We start from the raw sequence: 20,653 nt of genomic DNA on the forward strand, positions 1-20,653 counted from the left end.
GCACAGGGAAAAACATTAATTTTTGCATTTACCCCATTTTTGTTAACACTTTCACTTCCTACATCCACTAACATTTACGAAATAAATAAATGCTTACCAGTACTCCAGTTATCCATGACGTAGCCCGTGTTACAACTGCAATGTACATGGTCAGTCCACAATTCAACACAATCATTCATGTCCAGACACTACACAACACTGTACACCACGCGACTGCAACTGCGTTCCCACCCGACCAATACGGTGGACCCCAGCGAACTGAAGGGACGAGTGCTACTCCTCAAGACGGCGCAGGGATTCCAAGCGACAGCTAGCTTCAACAACAGGTGTTATATCACCATGAGTGCAGGTATAAAACCCGGACTGCTGCAGGCTCTCATTACATCCACTCATATGCAATACAGAATAGAAACGCTACTGTGCATGCTGGCTTTTCATGAAAGGATTTTTTATATGTATTTGCTTTGTTGTTCCGTTGGGAACAATACCTATAGTTACAAGAGCATGGCGTTACCAAATGTGAAGTTATAGTCTGTCATGCTCGTTGTAGGCCTATTCATAAGTATAGTCAGATGACAACTGATTAGTCAGTAAGCAAAGCACATAATTACTGGTTCCATAAATCATCTGGCAATCAATCAAACAAAACACGCGCATTGATCACTAAATAAAAAAGTATAATTATGTCAAAAGATAAGCCCTGTCTCATAACATAATCAGCAGAAAATACAGTTATTAGTAAACTTTCTGGTTTTTTTTACGTTCCTTTTTGTCACGTTTTTTTTTTTTTTTTTGCTTTTATTTTTGATATACATGTTATATGCGAATATAGTGTGATCTTGAAAAATGTACCTTGATATTTTGGCTGATTTTACACGGTTCCAGCACCCCTCAATACTAAAAGTGATAAGAGAATTCCGTCTGTTTATTTCTGTTTGTATGTACGTACCCCCTGATAGCGCCTCAACGTTGGAAGGGCTTTTTATTTATATTCAGTAGTACAACAGGAAGCAGTCACTGTAGCCGCGAGGTCTAAGGCAAGAACTGCCTTCGCCCCTTCAAACACTAGAATATTGGGTTCGAATCCCAATTGAGTCATAGAAGTCTGTGTTCTTTTATTCTGTTTGTGTTTGTTCTGTGTGTAGGTTAAGGGCCTTGAGGGGGCTGATCTCCCGTCCAAGGGGTCCTACTGACTCTGTAAAAGATTAAAAAATTCAAAAGCGGTCAAGGCCCCAAAAAAGGCCTGTAAACAGACAGACAGATAGAACGCAGGTAGCAAGCACAACTTGCTGTGAGAGCCTCAGATTCTGTTAATATGAGTTTAATTAATGAATTCTGAAATTAAGATCGCACAGTTAATGCCGCAATTTCTGGCAGCCTGAAATCTTCTAATGGTTCCAATAGACAGGCTATCAGATGCGTCATTAGTCCGAAGCGAACATATCCCGGAAAGGATGAGGGCGTGGCGGTGCCAGGTGGGAAGCGAGACCAGTCACAGCGGGTGAAGGTTTTGTTACCAAGCAGTGCAACTTACAAGATAAATCAGGTTCGGTATTTCAACATAACCCTTACACGGCTTAGTGCAGAGCTCCGACACTGGGCCGGCTGGCCGGGTGATAGGGGCCAAGGACGAGCCTAGTAGTGATGTGGGAGTTTATATTGTACTGCAGAAAACATATTTGCAGCAGGAGATACAACCGTGGGGGTTATTGGAATTCTTATGCAGAAAACGTTCAAGATCGCAGAGAATACTGTTACAAGCCGGATGGTCGCGGTTTCGATATCCGATAACATCATTGGATTTTTCAACTGACCTAATCCTTCCAGTCGTACTATGGCCCTGGGGTCGACTCAGCCTCTAACAGAAATGAGTACCAGGAATCTTCCTAGGGGGTTAAGGTGGCCGGCACATAAGGCTGACAACCCCACCGACATCTGTGAGGTAATTGTCTAGAAAATGTGGGAGCCTCGACGTTTCAAAACCTTATGGGCCCCCCATAGCCAGTTACAGAAATAGTTTTACCTTACCTCTATCACATAGAATACACACGTGGGATTACTGGAATTATAATGCAGAAGACATTCTATACCACGGAGCAAATAGCGGCATATTCTGTATATGAAGAAGATTGTCTTTGCTCCGATCGACCTGAAATCATTATAAATAGCCACAATAGTACCGTGATCAGTGGCGAGGATACATAATTGCGCCCCAAAATTACAAATATACCTCGATTTAAGTTAAACATGGCTGCTGTTTTGTAACAATGTCCATTGTCTTCAGGCCATTCACAGAAAGCTTTTCGGAATCTCTTTCCCTCACCGAATATAAGGAAGCAAAGGGTTTATTGCATGTCTCAGACAACTCTGAGGGTAACACACAAACTTCAAAGGACAACATTAAGGAAGAAATCTCCAATGAGATCTCCAGTGTGGTGATGCTGATACCCACCGTATGTTAAAAACAGGGTTGAGTAAAGAAGAGTTGTAGCTTCTGGGGCATAACGTCGTATAGCCCGTTGAAATTCAACCGAAATTCTGGAGGAACATTTCACCTTCATATGGAAGCTCGAAGAATAACACAGGCAAGAAAATTTTGTGAAACAGTTAGTAAACAAAGCAAAGCTTGCCACGTGAAAATGGATGCTACATGTGCCTCCGAAACGTCGGCTGACTTTCAACGGACTACACTACGTTATATCCCAGAAGATAAATGACCTCGGCAATAGTTGCAGGTGAGTGGTCAGCTTCACGCTCCTGCTGCTTTACCCCCGGGGAATGATCCGCTGGTGCCAATTGGATAGGAGACTGAGTGAACTGTCTGGATGACGTGGAGAAGAGAAAATCCCTCACTGCCGGGAATCGAACGGACTGAATAAATTTGAAATGATGACGTAATGACGCACATCTGAGGACAACGCAAAGTCAGAGATGTTTCAGACTGAGCTGCGACCTTTAGAAATACTTATTATCTATAAATAGGCCAGGACGCAATTATACCATGAAGATGGAGGTAGTTTTGTTCCTCCGAAGCGTTTAAATCGACATACAAGATTACATGGTATCACAATCTACAAGACCATAAACTGAAACTCAACTACGTCATGACTCGACCTGTACATGAGCCTGCTAATATGTGATCCTTGTGCAGGTCACAATACTCCTCATATCTGCTAACTCATGAAATGAACACTGACCTGGGTACGTTTTGTTTGCAGTAAATCTTTTCAAAAGCAAGAGGGGAGAATGGAACCTAAGTAAACTAACCCTGCGCCCCCTCCCCCTCCTCCTTTGTATAGCTTTCAGCTGCAAGACGGTATCTGTTGCGAAGTAAATGGCTTTGTATAAACCCCGAGGAAACTTTCAGCGTATGTTAGCTTACACTAAGCAATTTGTAACGGCATTCATGCCTCACTGACTTTCTTCAATCATTCAGGAAAGTGAAAAAGCAAAGACAGATTGCATCTGCACAGTGTAGTGTCTAAGCTGGGTACAACAACAAGAAATTACGAAATCTAATCCCGGTTTACGTATACGAACACTATTCGTGGATTATACATCAGTATGATCTGCAAGTTTGTTGACGACGGTGTATTAATACGGGGGCATTCGGTAGCGTAATTGGTTGAGGCACTATGCTATATGCCGGAAGTTCCCGAGTTCGATTCCCGATGAAATGACTGGATTTTTCAATTTACTTAATCCTTCCAGCCGCACTATGGCCCTGGGGTCGACTCAGCCTCTAACACAAATGAGTACCAGGAATCTTCCTGGGGGGTAAAAGGCGGCCGACGAGTAAGGCTGACAACCTAACCGCCATCTTGTATGAGCCGATTGTCTAGAGAGTGTGGAAGCCTCAACGTCTCACAACCCTATGGGCCTCCACGGTCTGTTACAGGGATAACTTTACTATTTTTACCTAAGTAGGAGTAGTCAGTTTCACGCCCCGGTCGATTTAACCTCGAGTAAATAACACTCAGTATTGAATTAATAAGGGACTTGATGGACCTCAGAGCACGTGTGAATGCCGTAACAATACATTCTTCCACGGGGAATCTACCTCCGATAAATATATTTTGGAACGAGGCATTAAGAAATATATGGTTGGTTTCTTTAAAGTAATAAATCGTCCTTCCGTGGGAGCCAACGAAGGGGTGGGGGGAGAAAATCATACATCTACACCGCCTGTAATTTTTTAATGAAAAAAAGGAAACATAGAAAATAATAATATAAACAACTAAAGACAATTTACAAAAATTATTCTACTTGTGATACTCACGAAGATAGTAAAAATAAAATAACTTAAAACTAAGTTTGTAAGTAAACTGTATGGCAGTCCCTTCCTCAATTCTCCGGAAGAAAAAAAACTTGGCGACCTTCATGGGTGTTAGCCTTATTCAATTCCGATTTGCAGCATAACGGTATTCTGCAGTATAAGTCGATGAGAAGCTGAGAGTGAGTCAGATGGACAGATACCTGCAATGGGCACAAGACGCCTCGCCATGCTTGGTCACTACAACATTTCCAGGGCCTAAGTGGGCGAACAGTAAAGAGTTTTTTATATTTCTCTTTTCCGCTGCGGCTTCTTTCCCTATTTTGAATCTATATTATGTAAAGCGTATCGCCGAAGGGCGATTCAAAAACAAAAGGTTCGAAAAAGCATGTGAGGAGCAGATCTCCTTAACAGATTGACACGTTGCCTTAAAAACCAATGCCTCAGCGTGATGAAGTGGCCCTTAAGTACATCATTTCTTGCACTAGAATCATAACATATAAAATGAGGAGGTTTTCTTTTTATTATGTGGCATCTTTACCATTACAGTGAGGAGCTACTTCAATAACAAACCATTCAGTGTAACAAACTTCATAGAATGGACGGCGTTATTGGTGTATCCTCACAAGAATTGGCCCCTTGTCGTAAGCCTCAGAGGCATAAGAATAGAAGGTAAATAGCTTAACACTTTTAAAACAATAATAATCCCTGTACCTGTCGTAGACCGCCTCTGTGGTCTAGTGGTCAGCGTTTCTGACTAGGTCCGGGTTCGATTCCCGGCGCTACCAGATTTTTTTCTGAGACGGGATCCACTCAGCCTCGTGATAATTGAGGGGCTATTTCAAGGAAACGGCCGTGGGGATTTGTTGCGCTGACCACGCGACACCCTCTATCCGCAAAAGCTGGCACTAAACTTCGCCGACAAGCGGCGGTCGCTCGGTCCGTATAGTTCGCTTGCGGACTAAAATCACGGAGTTTGTAAAATGTCGTAGAGGCCCATAGGGTCGTGAGACGTCCAGGCTCCCATATTTTCTAGACAATCGGCTCAAAGATGGCGGTAAGTTTGTCTGCCTCATGCGCCGACCTCAGTATTTCCCACCCCACCAGGAAGATTCCTGGGCCATAGTGCGGCTGGAAGGATCAGGACAATTGAAAAATTCAATTACCTTATCGGGAATCGAAACCGCGACGTTCCGGCTTGTAGCATAATGCTTCGACCAACTACGCTACCGCGTACCCCAGATCTTAAGATATGTTTCGCAATTATAAGTTATATAATTTCTATAGAAATATATTTATGAAAGTAAAAGTATAATTCGTTAATTCGTCTTCCTTCTATACACCAAGCAAATGGCACAGAATTGTCATTGCTCTATTTTCTGGTTATGGTTCGAATTCTCCCTTCCTCCTCTTCCTTTTAATTTGTGAGTGAATTTTAATTTCTTAATATTATTTCTTGTGTAAGTAAATGAAGTCTGTCTGTCTTGTAAATTGCTGCTGCTCCTCGTCAGCACAGTCATTTTTTATTCGTAGTCCGGCACGACTTCTGACAGGTTTCGCTGCCTCAGATTTGAGACTGCCCCCAACCTGGAGGCTCAGGTCTCTGTATTTATGTCCCCCAGTGACAGGGTGACCAAGTTATACCCCCTTTCCATTGCCTCCTACGGCACACAGGGCTGCAATCAGGTTGCAGTGCTGCCGATAGAACAAACCTTCATTATACGGAGTGATTCTAAATTATTGTCGGTATTTCCATGGTCTACAAACAGAAACCCCGACAACCTGTATAATGATGTTTACGTAACTCTGGAGATTATGCAACCGGCATCTTTAGAACACTGTGACAGCTGCCGACAGAAGGATGCGGGCTCGAGGTTCCTCTCTTCCAAAGTAGCCATTACTCTCCTTTCGATGTAGGAAACTGTATTTTTTCTTTTGACTGGAAAATACAGCGGAAGAAATTTTCCTCCTGCATCTAGAATTACAGCCATTGAAATGAAACATACGCGTATTTAAAGAAAGGCAAAATATATTTGCTACAGCAAAAAAGATAACGTCCCTATGCTTAACTAATGAGGCACCAGGGCATGAAGACGCATGGCGAAGTGGAGGTATAGCTCCATTATTTTTGACCTCGGGTTAGTTAGTTTCACGCCCCCGTCGCTTTAACACCGAGGAAACAGTTCCCGGTAACCGTTGGAGTGGAGTCTGGGTGAACTCCAGAGCCGGTCTGTATGCTGTGGAAAAGAGAAACATACGTTGTCCCTACCGTGAATCGAGATCCCCCAGCCTGCAGCCCGTCAATATACCGACTGAGCTACAGTGCTCGTATAAAGTAATTACAAAAAGCAGACCAGAGAGTGGATGGACTAGATTCAAATTTGTTAGGAAGGAGGTACAGTGAGGTGTTCCCGTGAACACGGTAATGGATATTCGGTTTGTGGAAAGTTGAGAAACTTCTTGTTTACCTAAATGACAAGCACTTTTTAAACATTTACTTCAATTAGAAAGGAGTCGGGAAAGCTCAGTTGGTATAGCGACTAAGTCATGGACTTGATGACTGAGGGATTTGAGTTCGATTCTTAGCAGGATCAAGGGATTTGTTTCTTCGTCACATCATCCAGTCCGACTCATCCAGCCCTGTAATCTATCGGTTCAGTGTTTCTTTTCCAATGAGTAAAGCGGCCGGAGCGTGAAGCACTCGGAGAAAACCTGCCCCAGCGCCACTCTGTCCACCACAAATCCCACTTGACCAGACCCCGGGATCGAACCTGGGCCGCCGCGGTGGGAAGCCAGCGACTAACGGCTTGAGCTATGGTGCGGCCATCATTCTAATTATACTTGGAGAAGAGTAGAAGTTATGAAGCTCCTAATTAAACAGTTTTCTCGAACCTCCCTCGACTAATTATAATCCACGGCGTTATATCCCAGAAGAAAGAAGTCTTAATTTATTTGAAACGGTTTGTGACCAAGGTCACGGGTCAGAGGGACTAATGCATCACGAAGTGATCTTCGGCAACAGATACTGTGTTCGAAGAATAGCCTCAGGGGCCCGCACGGTAAAACTTCTCTGCGTGTCTAGCCCGGCACGTGTGTATTATTAGGGTTGACTTCTTTGCGCTCACAAAAAATGTCAGAAATCTCAAAGATTATGATTAGTTATTCGGTAAAATTTGGGCGACGAAACAGAGTTGTCAAACCCGTAAAATTGGCAGCTGTTATATGTCCCCTGAGGCTATCTGTCCCGTGTGACAGTGTAATGTTGGTATGGCCGTGTTGTGACGTGATGTTTTAAATATTATTTAATGTGTAAAATATTCCAATATTTAGTTAAATTCTGTACCCAAGAGTAACCTTAACAAATATGAAATACATATATAAATTGATAAAAATTAATAATACAACTGATACAAAAGGTATATTAAAACATCTCCTAAAAGTTAATTAATTGTGTCCAATTAACAAATTACAGCCCAATTAAATATAAAATAATACTATTATTGGGTTCGTTGCGTCTCGGAGGATGAAGTGGTCAAGGCCAGTAACGCGCATTCCGGAAGATATGAATATTACGTCATAAGTGCTTAAGGCAAAAACTGTGAAGCCAGTAAAGACCGCCGTTGCTAGGCAACGGCTCTGCAAACATGATCAGTTCAGCAGTTCGTAACCAGTTAGATCAGCTCGGGAGCTAGGTGCCAGCCAGAGAGGACAGGAGCCACTGGACACGGAAGCCGAGGACGCTACATTGTTGTAAGCCGCTACCAAGCAGCGTAGTGAAGACCGTGGCTGAGAACACGAGTCTTTTTATGATAGTGATCAGTAAAGTGTAATTACGAGCTGTGTGTATAAGGGTCCAATAAATCCCGTCTTTATACACTCCATCACGTGACAATGTGTATAAATTTTTGGTATGGAAATCTGGAGGAAGGAGTCCACCAGGAAAACCTAGACGCACACGGGTGTATAATACTGGAATTGATCTTAAAGCAGAGGAAGAGAGTTTATGAACTGGATTCACTTGTTCCAGGATAGGGTCAAGTGATAGCCTTGTGTGAACACGGTAATGAATCTTGGGTTTCCATGTAATTTGGGAGAATTTCTTGAGTGGCCGAACAATTACTGGCCTCTCGCGCACGTGCCTCGGTACAGTGCGTTACATCACGAAAACAAAACAGAAATCTAGTTTTGTTCGTAACAGTACACATACCGAACTCCCCTCACCACCACCCTTAATTTCGGGTCAGTTAATATTCGTATTAACCGTGACTGGATTCGGAGTGAGATTTGAGGTTTTCACGGAGGTGACTATGAAGAAAGCCGTCTTCTGGGATGTGGTGCTGTGTAGATCGAATGTAAGCGGAGTTTCGGAGGAGCGTCGAGCCACCTGCACAAGCTGGTTCGTCGCTCGTGGATTTTTCTACCCTGAAGATGGAGGCAATACGTTCCTCCGAAACGTCGGTTTACACTAGATCACGGCGCCACATCCCAGAAGACAGCATTTTTCGGATTCGGAGTATTTCAATCGGAATAATAACGGCCTTCGGTTGGACGGGAGGGGTTCGATTCCCGACAGAAACAAGAATTTTCTCTCTCTACAGTCAAGAACTGCTCTGGGGTTCACCCAATCTCATATCCAGTACATACTGAGGGAGATTTACCCCGGGGGTAAAGGGGCCGGGGCGTTAAACTGACCACTGTCCTTAATCTAATGCCGAGGTTAAGAATGATGGAGTTATATCCCCATTCCCCCCCCCCCCACGATGTCTGCATGATATAGCGCTTAATTATTTTAGTATAGTGACAATTTCACCAACCGGTCACGGTAGCCGAGTGGTCTAAGGCATGTACTGTCTTCGCTCGCTTGGAAGCCGGGATCGTGGGTTCGAATCCCACACAAAGCATAGATGTTTGGTATATGTATGCGTTTATTCTGTGTTTGTGTTGTCCTATATTTAGATAGAGGTCTTTCGACAAGCTGATCACACATCCAAGCAGGCCTACCAACTGTAAAATGATCAAAATGAGAAAAAAAAAAGCAACCTCGACACCGTAAAGGTGTAAGAGAACGGATTAAGTTAGACAACTTCACCTGTATCATTACACTTTTAATATTTCTGATATCAATTACGATATCTTTTTATAGAATTTTTGGTAATTTACAAATTGCATTCAAAATACTTACATTTCTATGAATATATACCAGTTTTTATGTAATCCTAAAGCACCCCATACATTCAAACTGCACTGTTATTAGATTCTAATGCCCACTTTCACAGCAACATCATTATCATCAGCATCAAGATGATGATCATTATCACCTATCTGCCATTACCGCGGCAACCATGAAGGCAATTAGTTGTGGAACCGCTCCCCCAAACTGGAACAAACCACACTATATACGCACCGTATCCACTGTAAAATTACATATTGTCAAAGCTTGTTAGCGTAACACGTAGATATAATGTAAACAGTACCAGAGGACATACTAGGCAGCCCAAAACTCGATTAAACTTCTTTATACGAAAACTGTTCTAATAACGTCCGAGCCGGAATATTTCTCTCAGTAAAGTCACTGACTGCAGTTCACAGTGGCCGCGCTAAAGCATGAAACGTCTTCGCCAGCTGGAACACTTGGGTCCTGGGTTAGAATCCCACTCGAGGAATGAATGTCTGTGTGTAGATAGCGGCCTTGCGGCGGGCTGATCCCCTTTCCTTTCCTACCTACTGTGTATAGGACTATATTATCACGTGTAGGGGTGACAATACGGTGTTTGGATTGGTAATTGGATTTATTAACACCTCGTTCATTCACTCGTAATCACAATAAATAACAATAACTCTTCAGCCGAACCTTTTGTTCGTTGACTGCTGAGGACTCGCTGCATTGTGATTCTCTCTGACTCAGTTCTATACTACTTACATAGCCTCGAGGCGGACCTATAGAAAACACCTCCTGCAAAACTTGTTCTATTGTTGCGTGCTTTTATTGCGGGTGTTAACTAGCAATGGATCTACTCTACTCTTGGTTGCGTATTTCTTGCGGGCTTGTTTACCGAATCGTTGCTTAGCAGTGGACATGTACATTTGTTTAAAGACGCTGTGAATATATCAGATATATAAACTCTGGTTCATAATTTGTCTTATTAAGTCCAGTCATATAAATAACATGACCCTGAACAAAAGAAATGCTCACATTTATTGGTATCAGCAAATAATATAGGTTTATCAGTTTGTACTGCAATTTAATACTAACTGGTTTCTGATATTCGAAACCCACCTTTACAAGTGTCATATTACCGATGTCAAATGCAGCATAACGGATATAAATGAACAAATCTGCTGTATCCGTCCAGTGCGCAGAGGGACGAATGGGGGGAGGCCGCTGGAGAAATGTAAGGGGCAGAGTACTCTCGATTCTGATAGGGAAACAGGGGGTTCCGGAACTGTTGGTGCCACATTCACTGCCTTCTTGAAAAGTAAACAAAATCTGCACTTTTGACCACAGACTGTATTTATATATTATATATGATTATAAAAATAAAAAGCGACTATTTCCCTTAAAGGCGTTAGGGCTTGGTAATTTATATGCAGCACGTTTTCTGCAAGATCGCTACAAAACGGAAGGTCGCAGGTTCGATTCCCAATGAGATCACTGAATTTTTTAATTGACCTAATCCTATAGCCCTGGGGTCGACTCAGCGTCTAACAAAAATGAGTATGAGGAATCTTCCTGTGGGTAAAGGGCTGCCCGCGAGTGAGAGCCGACTGTCTGGAAAATGTTGCAACTTGGACGTCTAAAAACCATATGTGTATCCATGATCTCTTTATCTTTTTCTTTTGAATTACTGATAATTACAATATAGAATAAATGCATGTTATTATGTACAAAGCTTAAATATTATTTCTTGTTCCAACTTCTTTTCTCAATACGGTCTTTCAACGGTGCTGTTATTAACTCAAATTATATGGCGTCGAATAATGGGATGATTAGATACTAATGACTTAGAAGTGATGTGGAAGGATGCGAACTATCCCGGGACGTCTGGAGAAGCAGGAGAGAGAGAAAGAAGCTCAGTGAAGGTAACGGAACCCTGTTTCAGAATTTTAATCTGGTAAAGGTAACAGGCCGTGGAGGACCATAGGGTTATGGGACGCCGAGGTTCACATATTCTCTAGACAATCGGCTCACAGATGGCGGTGAGGTTATCAGCATTACTCGCCGGCCGCACTTTATCCCTAGGAAGATTCTTGGTACTCATTTCTGTTAGAGGCTGAGTCGACCCCAGGGCCATAATGCGACTGGAAGAATTTGGTAAATTGAAAAGAATCCAGTGACTTCATCGGGATTCGATCCCGCGACTTTCCGCCTTGTAGCATAGCGCCTTAACCAACAACCGAGTGCCTGTATTTTGTAGTTGGTTGAGGCACTATGCTTCAAGCCGGAAGGTCGTGGGATCGAATCCCGATGAAGTCACTGGATTCTTTTCAATTTACCTAATTCTTCCAGCCGCACTATGGCCCTAGGGTCGACTCAGTCTCTAAAAGAAATGAGTGCCAGGAATCTTTCTGCGGGGTAAAGCGCGGCCGGCGCGTAAGGCTGTCAACCTCACCGCCATCTATGAGTCGATTGTCTAGAAAATGAGGGAGCCTCAATATCTCACAACCCTATGGGCCTCCACGGCCTGTTACAGGGATAGTTTTACTTTACTTTTACTTACTTACGTACAGAATTGGAATAAGCTGCTTGGTGGACTAAAATATTTACAAGTTTAGATGTGGTCTGTTCCCTGTACCCCTTCATTCTATACTTTTCTATATGACAAAATTAAATTAACTGATATATGAAAAACAATTCGGATTTAGACGCTAGGAACAGAAAGGCTAACCTCGGAATAACATTAATAGCACCAGAAAGTCTCTCTGTATGCAGTCACCAAGTGCAGTCACAATTTCCGTTGTCACTCCGTCTCCACGGAGACCGAGGTGTGATATTCCCGTAGGAGAAAACAAAACATTTCATCCTGCGAGACGTAAATACGGGTTCCGTCTGTCCCATCGCTCCCTGAAAGTGTTTTCCTGTACCAAGAGACTCGCTGAACATCGAGTCTCTTCCAGGCGTTACGGCAATATCACGCTTTCACACAACCAACGATTCAAGCTGTCACAGACTCAAACTATCCATAAAAACTATTTAACTAACTCCTTTAATGTAAATATCTCCATGTGATTAACTCTTAAGCAACGTGCCATGATGCCCTATCAGAGTCTGGGTGTACAATTCAATGTACAGTGAACCCTCGCTAATTCGGATGTCGGGTAATCCAGATCAAAACATGAAAAAAAAATTCTCTCTTCACAGTTGAGTATACATACCAGCAAGAGGGATCGCCTCTGTATTCTAGTGGCCAAAGTTCCTGGCTACACATCCAGAGATCCGGGTTCGATTCCCGATTATGTCATTGGATTTTTCAGTTAACCTAGTCTTTCCAGCCTCATTATAGCCCTAGGGTGGACTCAGCCTCCAACATAAATGAGTACCAGGAATCTTTCTGGGGGTAAAGGGCGGCTGCAGCGTAAGGCTGACAATCTCACCGCCATCTGTGAGCCGATTGTATAATAAAGTTAGAGCCTCGACGTCTCAGAACCTTATGGGCCTCCATGACCTGTTACAGGGATAGCTTTGCCTTTATTGGTTACAAAGAATATTTATAATCTATTATTTGAGATCACAACACTTTTCGTTACTAGTAGAGCAATGCGACTTTAAATCTTAAAAACTTTTATAACTGATGAAACTCCACTCCGAATTTCCAAATATTATTCATATTCACGTAATATAACTATATAAGAAGGCGCCGAGTACGTTTGTCTGGCAATACTGCTTCAGACTTGTGTTCGGGACATGCTCGGTTCGCATTCGTAATTTCCTGCGACCTTCCAGGCAAATGTCAGGAGAGTACCTTGATATGGTTACAACCGCTTCCTTCTAAATCCTTTCCAATTTATCCACGAATCATACTGCCATTCGACGCTATACAATTCGGATTCTGCCAGTGCCGTAAAGACAAACCATAAAAATATTTACATACTTCATCCGTTCCTCTTTACCTTTACGGTGTCGAGTTTTTTTTTTTTTCATTTTACAGATGGTAGGACTCCTTCAACGAGTGATCAGCCCGTCGCAAGGCCTCTACCTAAACACAGAAAAACACAAATACAGAATAAACACATAAACATACCAAACATCCATGCCTTGTGTGGGATTCGAACCCGCGATTCCGTCTTTCGAGGGAGCGAAGACATTACACGCCTTAGACCGTTAGGCTACCGTGACCGGCAATGTATAAGAATAATATATAAGAATTCAGTTCGTACCTCACAGGAAACAGATCCGAACCCACGATCCCGGCTTCCAAGCCAGCGAAAACAGTTCATGCCTTAGACCGCTCGGCTACCGTGACCGGCAGTGTATAAGAATAATATATAAGAATTCAGTTCGTACCTCACAGGAAACAGATTCAAACCCACGATCCTGGCTTCCGAGGGAGCGAAGACAGTGCATGCCTTAGACCGCGCGGCCACTGTGACCGGCACCATAAAAAGCAAAGTTGTTTTTTCCTGTTGCATAACTGGTTGCTGTATGTTAAGGTTCGAAAAATGTGTTGCTATGGTAACGCGTCACGAGGAAACAAACGTGCATAGACATTCTATATTAAAGTACATACAAGCACGAAACCATGTAGACAAAATCTCAGTCTAGACGCCATCGAGAATAACGGACTTTGATAATTTTCGTGACTGTTCGGATACCATCGTTGATTGCTCAATACAAAATTGAAAATGTAACCTGTTCTAGTTACCGAGATTTGTATTTCACTGTGATCAATATAATATCATGAAGAATGCAGTCTTCTGGGATGTGGCGCCGTGTAGATATTGTGTGAACCGATTTTTCGATTGGACGTATCCCCTCCATATTCAGGGTATGTGGGATGTGGCACCGTGTAGATCTTATGTGAACCAATGTTTCGGACGAACGTATCGCCTCAATCTTCAGGGAGAAAACCTAAAATCTTACAATACAACCAAATAATAGAATTTCGAAAGGCGGGTTTACAAATTACGTTATTTTGAGCATTAATTAAATATTCATTTATTGATGCTACGATCATAATATGACGTGATTTATTGACTATAAGCGGGGTTTCGATTCAATAGGTTTATTAACAACTTACACAATGAACTCGTACTTAACAAGGAATACTACGCTATCACCGATTTACACTGCTACACAAGCAATAGGATTCTCAGTCTCCACNAATTGTACTCCGCTGTACCCCAGCCTCTCGGGAGGAACTTCATAATATTTGCTGTCGGACAGTATATTATAGTGTAAGTACTACATGCATATACTTTGCATAGAGAAATGCCCCTGGTATATGTAACGCCCGTTCCGCGTCACTTGCGACTAGTTCACTACCTGGAACGAGTTCGAAGGAATACCGATGGATGGCACCACTTGACGGCTCGCATGTGAAGTGGAGCAAAATATGTCATTTCATTTTGAAAGACTCTCATTCGAGTTGCTAAATGAGAGATCCTCAGCTAGTGAATGATAAGGGTACACGCTGATGGCAGAATTAACTTGCTTCCCATGTCCTTAGGCAAGGAAATTTGGGTGTGGCTTAAATAAAATGGCGTGACTTTCATATCATATTTCATGTAAGCTTTCAGTTGTTGAAGGGCTCTGTGTAATCACACAGACTCACACTTCTGCACCGTGGCCACACTATAATCCTTTTCATCTCTCCGTGTAATAAGATAAAATCTTACAGACTACACAACGGATGGTTTTCTCATGACCACAGTCTCTCTCTTTATCCACATCCAAACTCACAGCAAGAACAGTCACGTGACGTTAAATCCAATTCAAAATAATAACATGGAGACAAACAGGTAAAAGATTAAATTATTATTCGTGTTGTTGGTCCAGATTCCTTTAAATCACAGTGTTTACGCATAGTAACAACATCCTTATGTATCAGATTCAGTAAGAGCACAATAAACATAGAAACAAACCTAGTCCTTCCTCTACTAAAGCAGATGCTGTGCTTGTGGGGGTCACAATATGACAAATTCAACGCAACTTTGCAGAGGATAGAATTGCTCAGACCGCAGGTGCTTCTGAAACAACTCGGCGGCCAGACTAGACCGTAGGGATGGACAGACCGGGTTTAGCGAAGCACCGTGTTGCGATCCAAGGGTAGGAGCGAGCATAAAGAGGGCACGCAGATTCAAGGGTCAGCACTAATTAAACACAGAACCAGTCTGCCTGCTAATAGGTGAAGGAGGTTGTTTCCCGTGGTACTACACGTAGCTAAAACTTGTATAGAATGTGTAAGATTTACCGGTTCTCACAGTCTCTTTGCTTGCAGATTTCTTATATATTTTTTCTTCTACCCTGAAGATGGAGGCGATACGTTCCTCCTAAACATCGGTTAACACCACATATACACGGTGACAAATCCCAGAAGACTGCTTTCTTGTATAGACTGCACATTCGGCCAAACTTATGCGAGATTGTTTCTCTAGGGATGGGCAACAGGGTTCGTTTCCCGGCAGAGGAAAGAAATTTTTCTCTGTTCCACAACGTTCAGACCGCCCCTAAGGGCCACCCGGCATCTTATACAATGGGTATCCTGGGGTTTCATCTCCGGGAGTAAAGCGGCCGGAAACTGAAGCTCATAACTCACTTCTACCTACTGACGAGATCAAAAAAGGTGGAGCTATATCTCAACTCCCCAAGCACCTTAATAACGTGGTGCCTAAATAAGTAATAAAATGAAAAGTTTACCGTTTAGTAACTCCGAACATGAGACAATAAGTTTTGGCATACAAGTGGCCTATATTCTTAGGAGAGGCTCCAAATGTGTGTCCAGCAAGAAGAACGTTATCTGATTGACATTTTCCGCACGTAATGTAAGTTTAAAATGCATTAAAATGTCTTCTTTTTGTGTAATTAAAAATCGTTTTACCTTGAAAATCAACAAAGTTATTCTTAGTGAAAACTTGCGTTTCCTCTGCTCCACTCTGTATTTCCTACACTGCCCCTTATGCGTGCATCCCCTCTACCATCCTAACCCCTATTTTTGTATCTACATTCGCAAACTTCTTGTCTCAATTCCCTCCCGACCAGTCACTTCTTCCTTCACACTCCAATTTGTGGTTAAAACATTATTAATATCGGGCACGCGGTAGCGTAGTTGGTTCAGGCACTATGCTATAAGCCGGAATGTCGCGGGTTCGATTCCCGATGAGACCACTGGATTTTTCAATTTACCTAATCCTTCCAGCCTCACTATGGTCATGGGGTCGACTCAGCCTCTAACAGAAATGAGCACCAAGAATCTTCCTGGGGGTAAAGGGCGGCTGACAACCTCACCGCCAACTGTGAGCCGATTGTCTAGAAAATGTGGGAGTCTTGAAGTCTCACAACCCTACGGGCCTGCTGCGGGGATAGCTTTACCCTTTCTTTTCACATAATTAATACCAAATTATAGCAACGAAAAGGAAGTGTATCCATTCAGAAGTAACCACGAATAATTGACGTTGCAGCCGCATCTGTAAACAGGGGTTACGTTTTAACAGGCATTGTGCATAACAAGCCAAACAACCGGGGCCTGCGCAGTACAGCAGTGTATTCAACACGCACACTTGTATCTCTAAACCTGACTCCCATTTCACAGCTCCGTTTATAACGCCATGACCCTACTCGTCCTTGAGCCGACCAAGAGAACAAATTAATTCTGAACAGAGCAGGCAGCAAGAGTGAGGTTCTCTTGGAAAGAGAAAGATTAATAATATTAAGTTATTTTAATTTCCAAAAATCCTTTATTCTGATTTTGTTTGAACAGAGCAAGCAGTAAGAGTAAGGCCGCGCCATAGCTCAAACGGTTAGTCCCTGGCATCCCACCGCGGCGGCCGGGTTCAATCCTGGTTCTGGTCAAGTGGGATTTGTGGTGGACAAAGTGGCGCTGGGGTGGGTTTTCTCCGAGTACTTCGGTTTTCCCTGCAATCTTCATTCCACCACATTCTCTATCATCATAATCACCCGGGACAGGCTACAATAGGCCAAACCGTGGCCGCCGTGACGAGTGGACGCAGCTTGACTCCACCCCCCACTAAATAGTGTCGCAATGCAGGGAAAACTAATTAATTAAAATGATCTGGACGGAAGTGATTGCGGCTAATCGAAATACTATCTCAGAATTTGCCTGGAAGAGCTGTGGAAAACCTCAGGAAACATAGCAGGTGTCCAAATGGAGATTCTGACTGAATATACACTGAATAAAAGCCCAGAATATTATCGCTATACGGTACTGTTCAGTTAAGAACATTTTAATAACTAAGCACTTACACACTTCAATAAGAATCACGAGGCAGAGTCAGTAAATAGGTCACAAATTGAAGTAAAACAGTTCTAATGGACGTAATAGGTTTTCTGTATCACTAGGTAGCAGCACAGTCCAGCTTCATGAAAGTCTGGGTAGTAGACGCGCATGCGCATGTTCAGAGGCTGCTTTCAGTAGTCAGAATGACTTTGCTTTAGGAGTGTGTTAACGAAGAGCAGCGTGAAAATGACTAAATGCAAAGGATATCAATAAAGAAATTTTTCCTCTTTACGGTGGGAAGTTTTGTAGCGTAAAAAACGTAATTCAAATTCTCATTTACATACGTGCTAAAACAGCCTAAAGACCAATCACAAAGTAAGCACGATAATAATAATAATAATNGATAGAGCAGCATACAATTCAATTCAATTCTTTATTATTTATGTGCCAAGTCAACAGCCGCAAGGCCAATTACAGACTTAGCACAGTGTAGATGAAAGTAATTACGTGTAACATTATACAAACATTAGACAAACACATTATAAGTCAAAAATAAATTACAGGAAATTTCTTGGGAAAACACAGTAATGAAGAAAAGTAAACAAACAAGCAAATAAATGATAATAATAACAATAATAATAATNAAGCGCATCTAGCAGAGGGGCAATTTTTACTAACAGAACAGACATTGAACATATGAAAGTCACGGATATATAGAACAGGGACCCGAAGGCCAACAATTTCCAAAGCAGAAGGGCAAAGTACAGAACCACGATAAACTTGAATATGGAAGAGGGCATCCAGATGATATCTCCTCTTATGCAAGGTGTGCAATTTCAATTGTTCTAATAATAATAATAATAATAATAATAATAAACGAGGTGTACGGGGCTAAAACGAAGCGCAAATTGCAATCGAAGGCTATTCTTTTTAAGAACGTGATTCTGACATGTTTACGTGGGAAGATGTCAGCTGTCAGACCAAACTAAAATAAATAATTAATTTCAGTTATGAAAGACTTGCGATAGCGTCATTACGTCATCTTCATGTCTTAAAACTGCAACAAACGGCTCGCCGTCTTCCTTTCATTGTTGGGTTGGAAGGAGGGATAACATCTCTTAAAGCGTTTATTTAGTAAACAATGACGTGAGCACATGCTGAACTAAGAGGCGCCGATCAGCAGTGATGGCTTCTACTTCATAAAACTTCGCTGTGTTTATCGCTCCAGGCGACGGAGGCGAAGCTAGTGCGTGGTGTGGACTGCGCTGAGACTAATTCTAATGAACAGGGCACTGTGGCTTAACTTCTGTGCTTTCTGTTCAGGAGGTGACCGCTTCTATTCTTGGCTGTAACACCACCCTACTAATGATCTTAGTTTACTTCAGTCGCTGCAGGAAACTCCCGAGACCTTCCTTTAACGTACTGGAAAGCGCGTTCCGAACCAAGTCGCTCTCCACGAATCCGCATCTCCATTGAACATGTGTTAGCGAGCCGTTGTCTAGCAATGTACTATTCCGACTTTCAGGCGTCATACCACAATAATGTTGCATTCATTATTCACTGACCTCCACACCATTCGACGTTATATAGCCTGATATCCTGACGGCGTTACTAAATAAGCTACAAAGGAATAACATTCACTTCATGGAACTCAGGTTATATAACAAAGCTATTTCGAAAATGAAGTTTGGAGGGTCTCCTTTGGAAGCGGGTTAGAATACCTCCGCCGTATCCCTGCAAGCCTTAGAGGGCGATGAAAAGGGAACCCGGTGTATGAGGGTATAACTGGACCATCCTGTCACTAGGGGCATAAATACAGAAACCTGGTCCTCCAGGTTGGAGAGGTTGGAAGCAGGGCTGACGACCTTGCTCTGTAAAAAAAAAGAATCTTGCGAAATCTAAAGGAGTGAACATATCTCATAAACTGAACTTACGAACGGAAGCACAGCAATTTTAGGGACACCTGAAGATGACCAATGTTGGTCGAAACATGTAGTGTGCATACAACAGAGATGCAGAAGATATTTTTAAATAGTTTTCAAAACGCAAGTTGCCTGTGAGACGGTTAATCCCTAACAAGGAATAAATAGTTAGTTAGTTAGTTAGTTACTGGAGAGGGTGGGTTTCCCCATGCACTTAGACCTGTATTGGTCCATTGTGCTTCCCTCTGATTTCTACCAGTCTCTATATCCTACCGGTACTGGTGCCCACCATCAGTCCCGACCAGCCAGCGAGACCGGCTCTACTAGCTAAGAGGTATCTATAATGCTTCTCCCATCTACCAGAGGTATTAGAGACTGCTGTTGGGCGGGAAACGTCCTTGAGTTTGGCTCAGTGACCTCCTTAGGAGATATGAGGTTCTTTTACGTGCCGTAAAGCTACGACACGGGACCCTCGGCCCTCCTCCCGGAGGACTTGTTCCCTGAATTTTTCCGCCCTTAAAAATTCGACGACCTCCGCCGGGTATTTGAACCCGCGTACTACGAGTCATGAGGTGAGAACGTTACCTCTAGACTATGGAGGCCGCAAGGAATAAATAAGTGAAATTTCAAACGAAGGTTGTGGCTCAAGAATGATTGTTTTTGCAATGATGATAATGATGATCTTGAGAGGACTGGGAAAGGGACCAATTTCATGTGGGCTATCATCTCAGTACTTGTCTGAGAAGCTGAAGAAAATCAAGGAGATCCTCCCCAAACGGAAACGAGAATATGGTGTCATAATCAACAAAGTTTCCCTACCACTCAATCAAGCTCCACACAATGAAGACGTATGGGGGAGTAGAGGTAAGGCTCAGCGTATTTTTAACTGTGGCACAAGATGGAAGCGACTGCCCAGCTTCCGGTGTGGACGCTTGTCGCCGTAAGGAACTGAATCTTGATTCCTCGGTCGCCCAGACTTGTAACCTAATCACTATATTGACTGAGCTATCCCGACTCCATTGAACTTAACGAGTGTAAGATGAAACGTGGGCTATTTACGATGTTGC

At 42.8% G+C, this 20,653-nt stretch overlaps 1 protein-coding gene across 1 annotated transcript in view; it reads right to left on the reverse strand.

Annotated features, from left to right (window-relative positions):
• Positions 1-239, reverse strand: part of LOC111869204 (teneurin-m-like) — a gene marked incomplete in the record, with an annotated part of 529,713 nt that extends 529,474 nt beyond the window's left edge. Inside the window, 1 exon segment of the mRNA XM_033753368.1 lies at positions 98-239. Within this exon segment, the coding sequence (XP_033609259.1) occupies positions 98-179 (82 nt within the window).
• Between the last annotated feature and the right edge of the window lie 20,414 nt (positions 240-20,653).

This window comes from Cryptotermes secundus, unplaced genomic scaffold (genome assembly GCF_002891405.2).
Source record: "Cryptotermes secundus unplaced genomic scaffold, Csec_1.0 scaffold481, whole genome shotgun sequence".
NCBI classification, from domain to species: Eukaryota; Metazoa; Arthropoda; class Insecta; order Blattodea; family Kalotermitidae; genus Cryptotermes; species Cryptotermes secundus.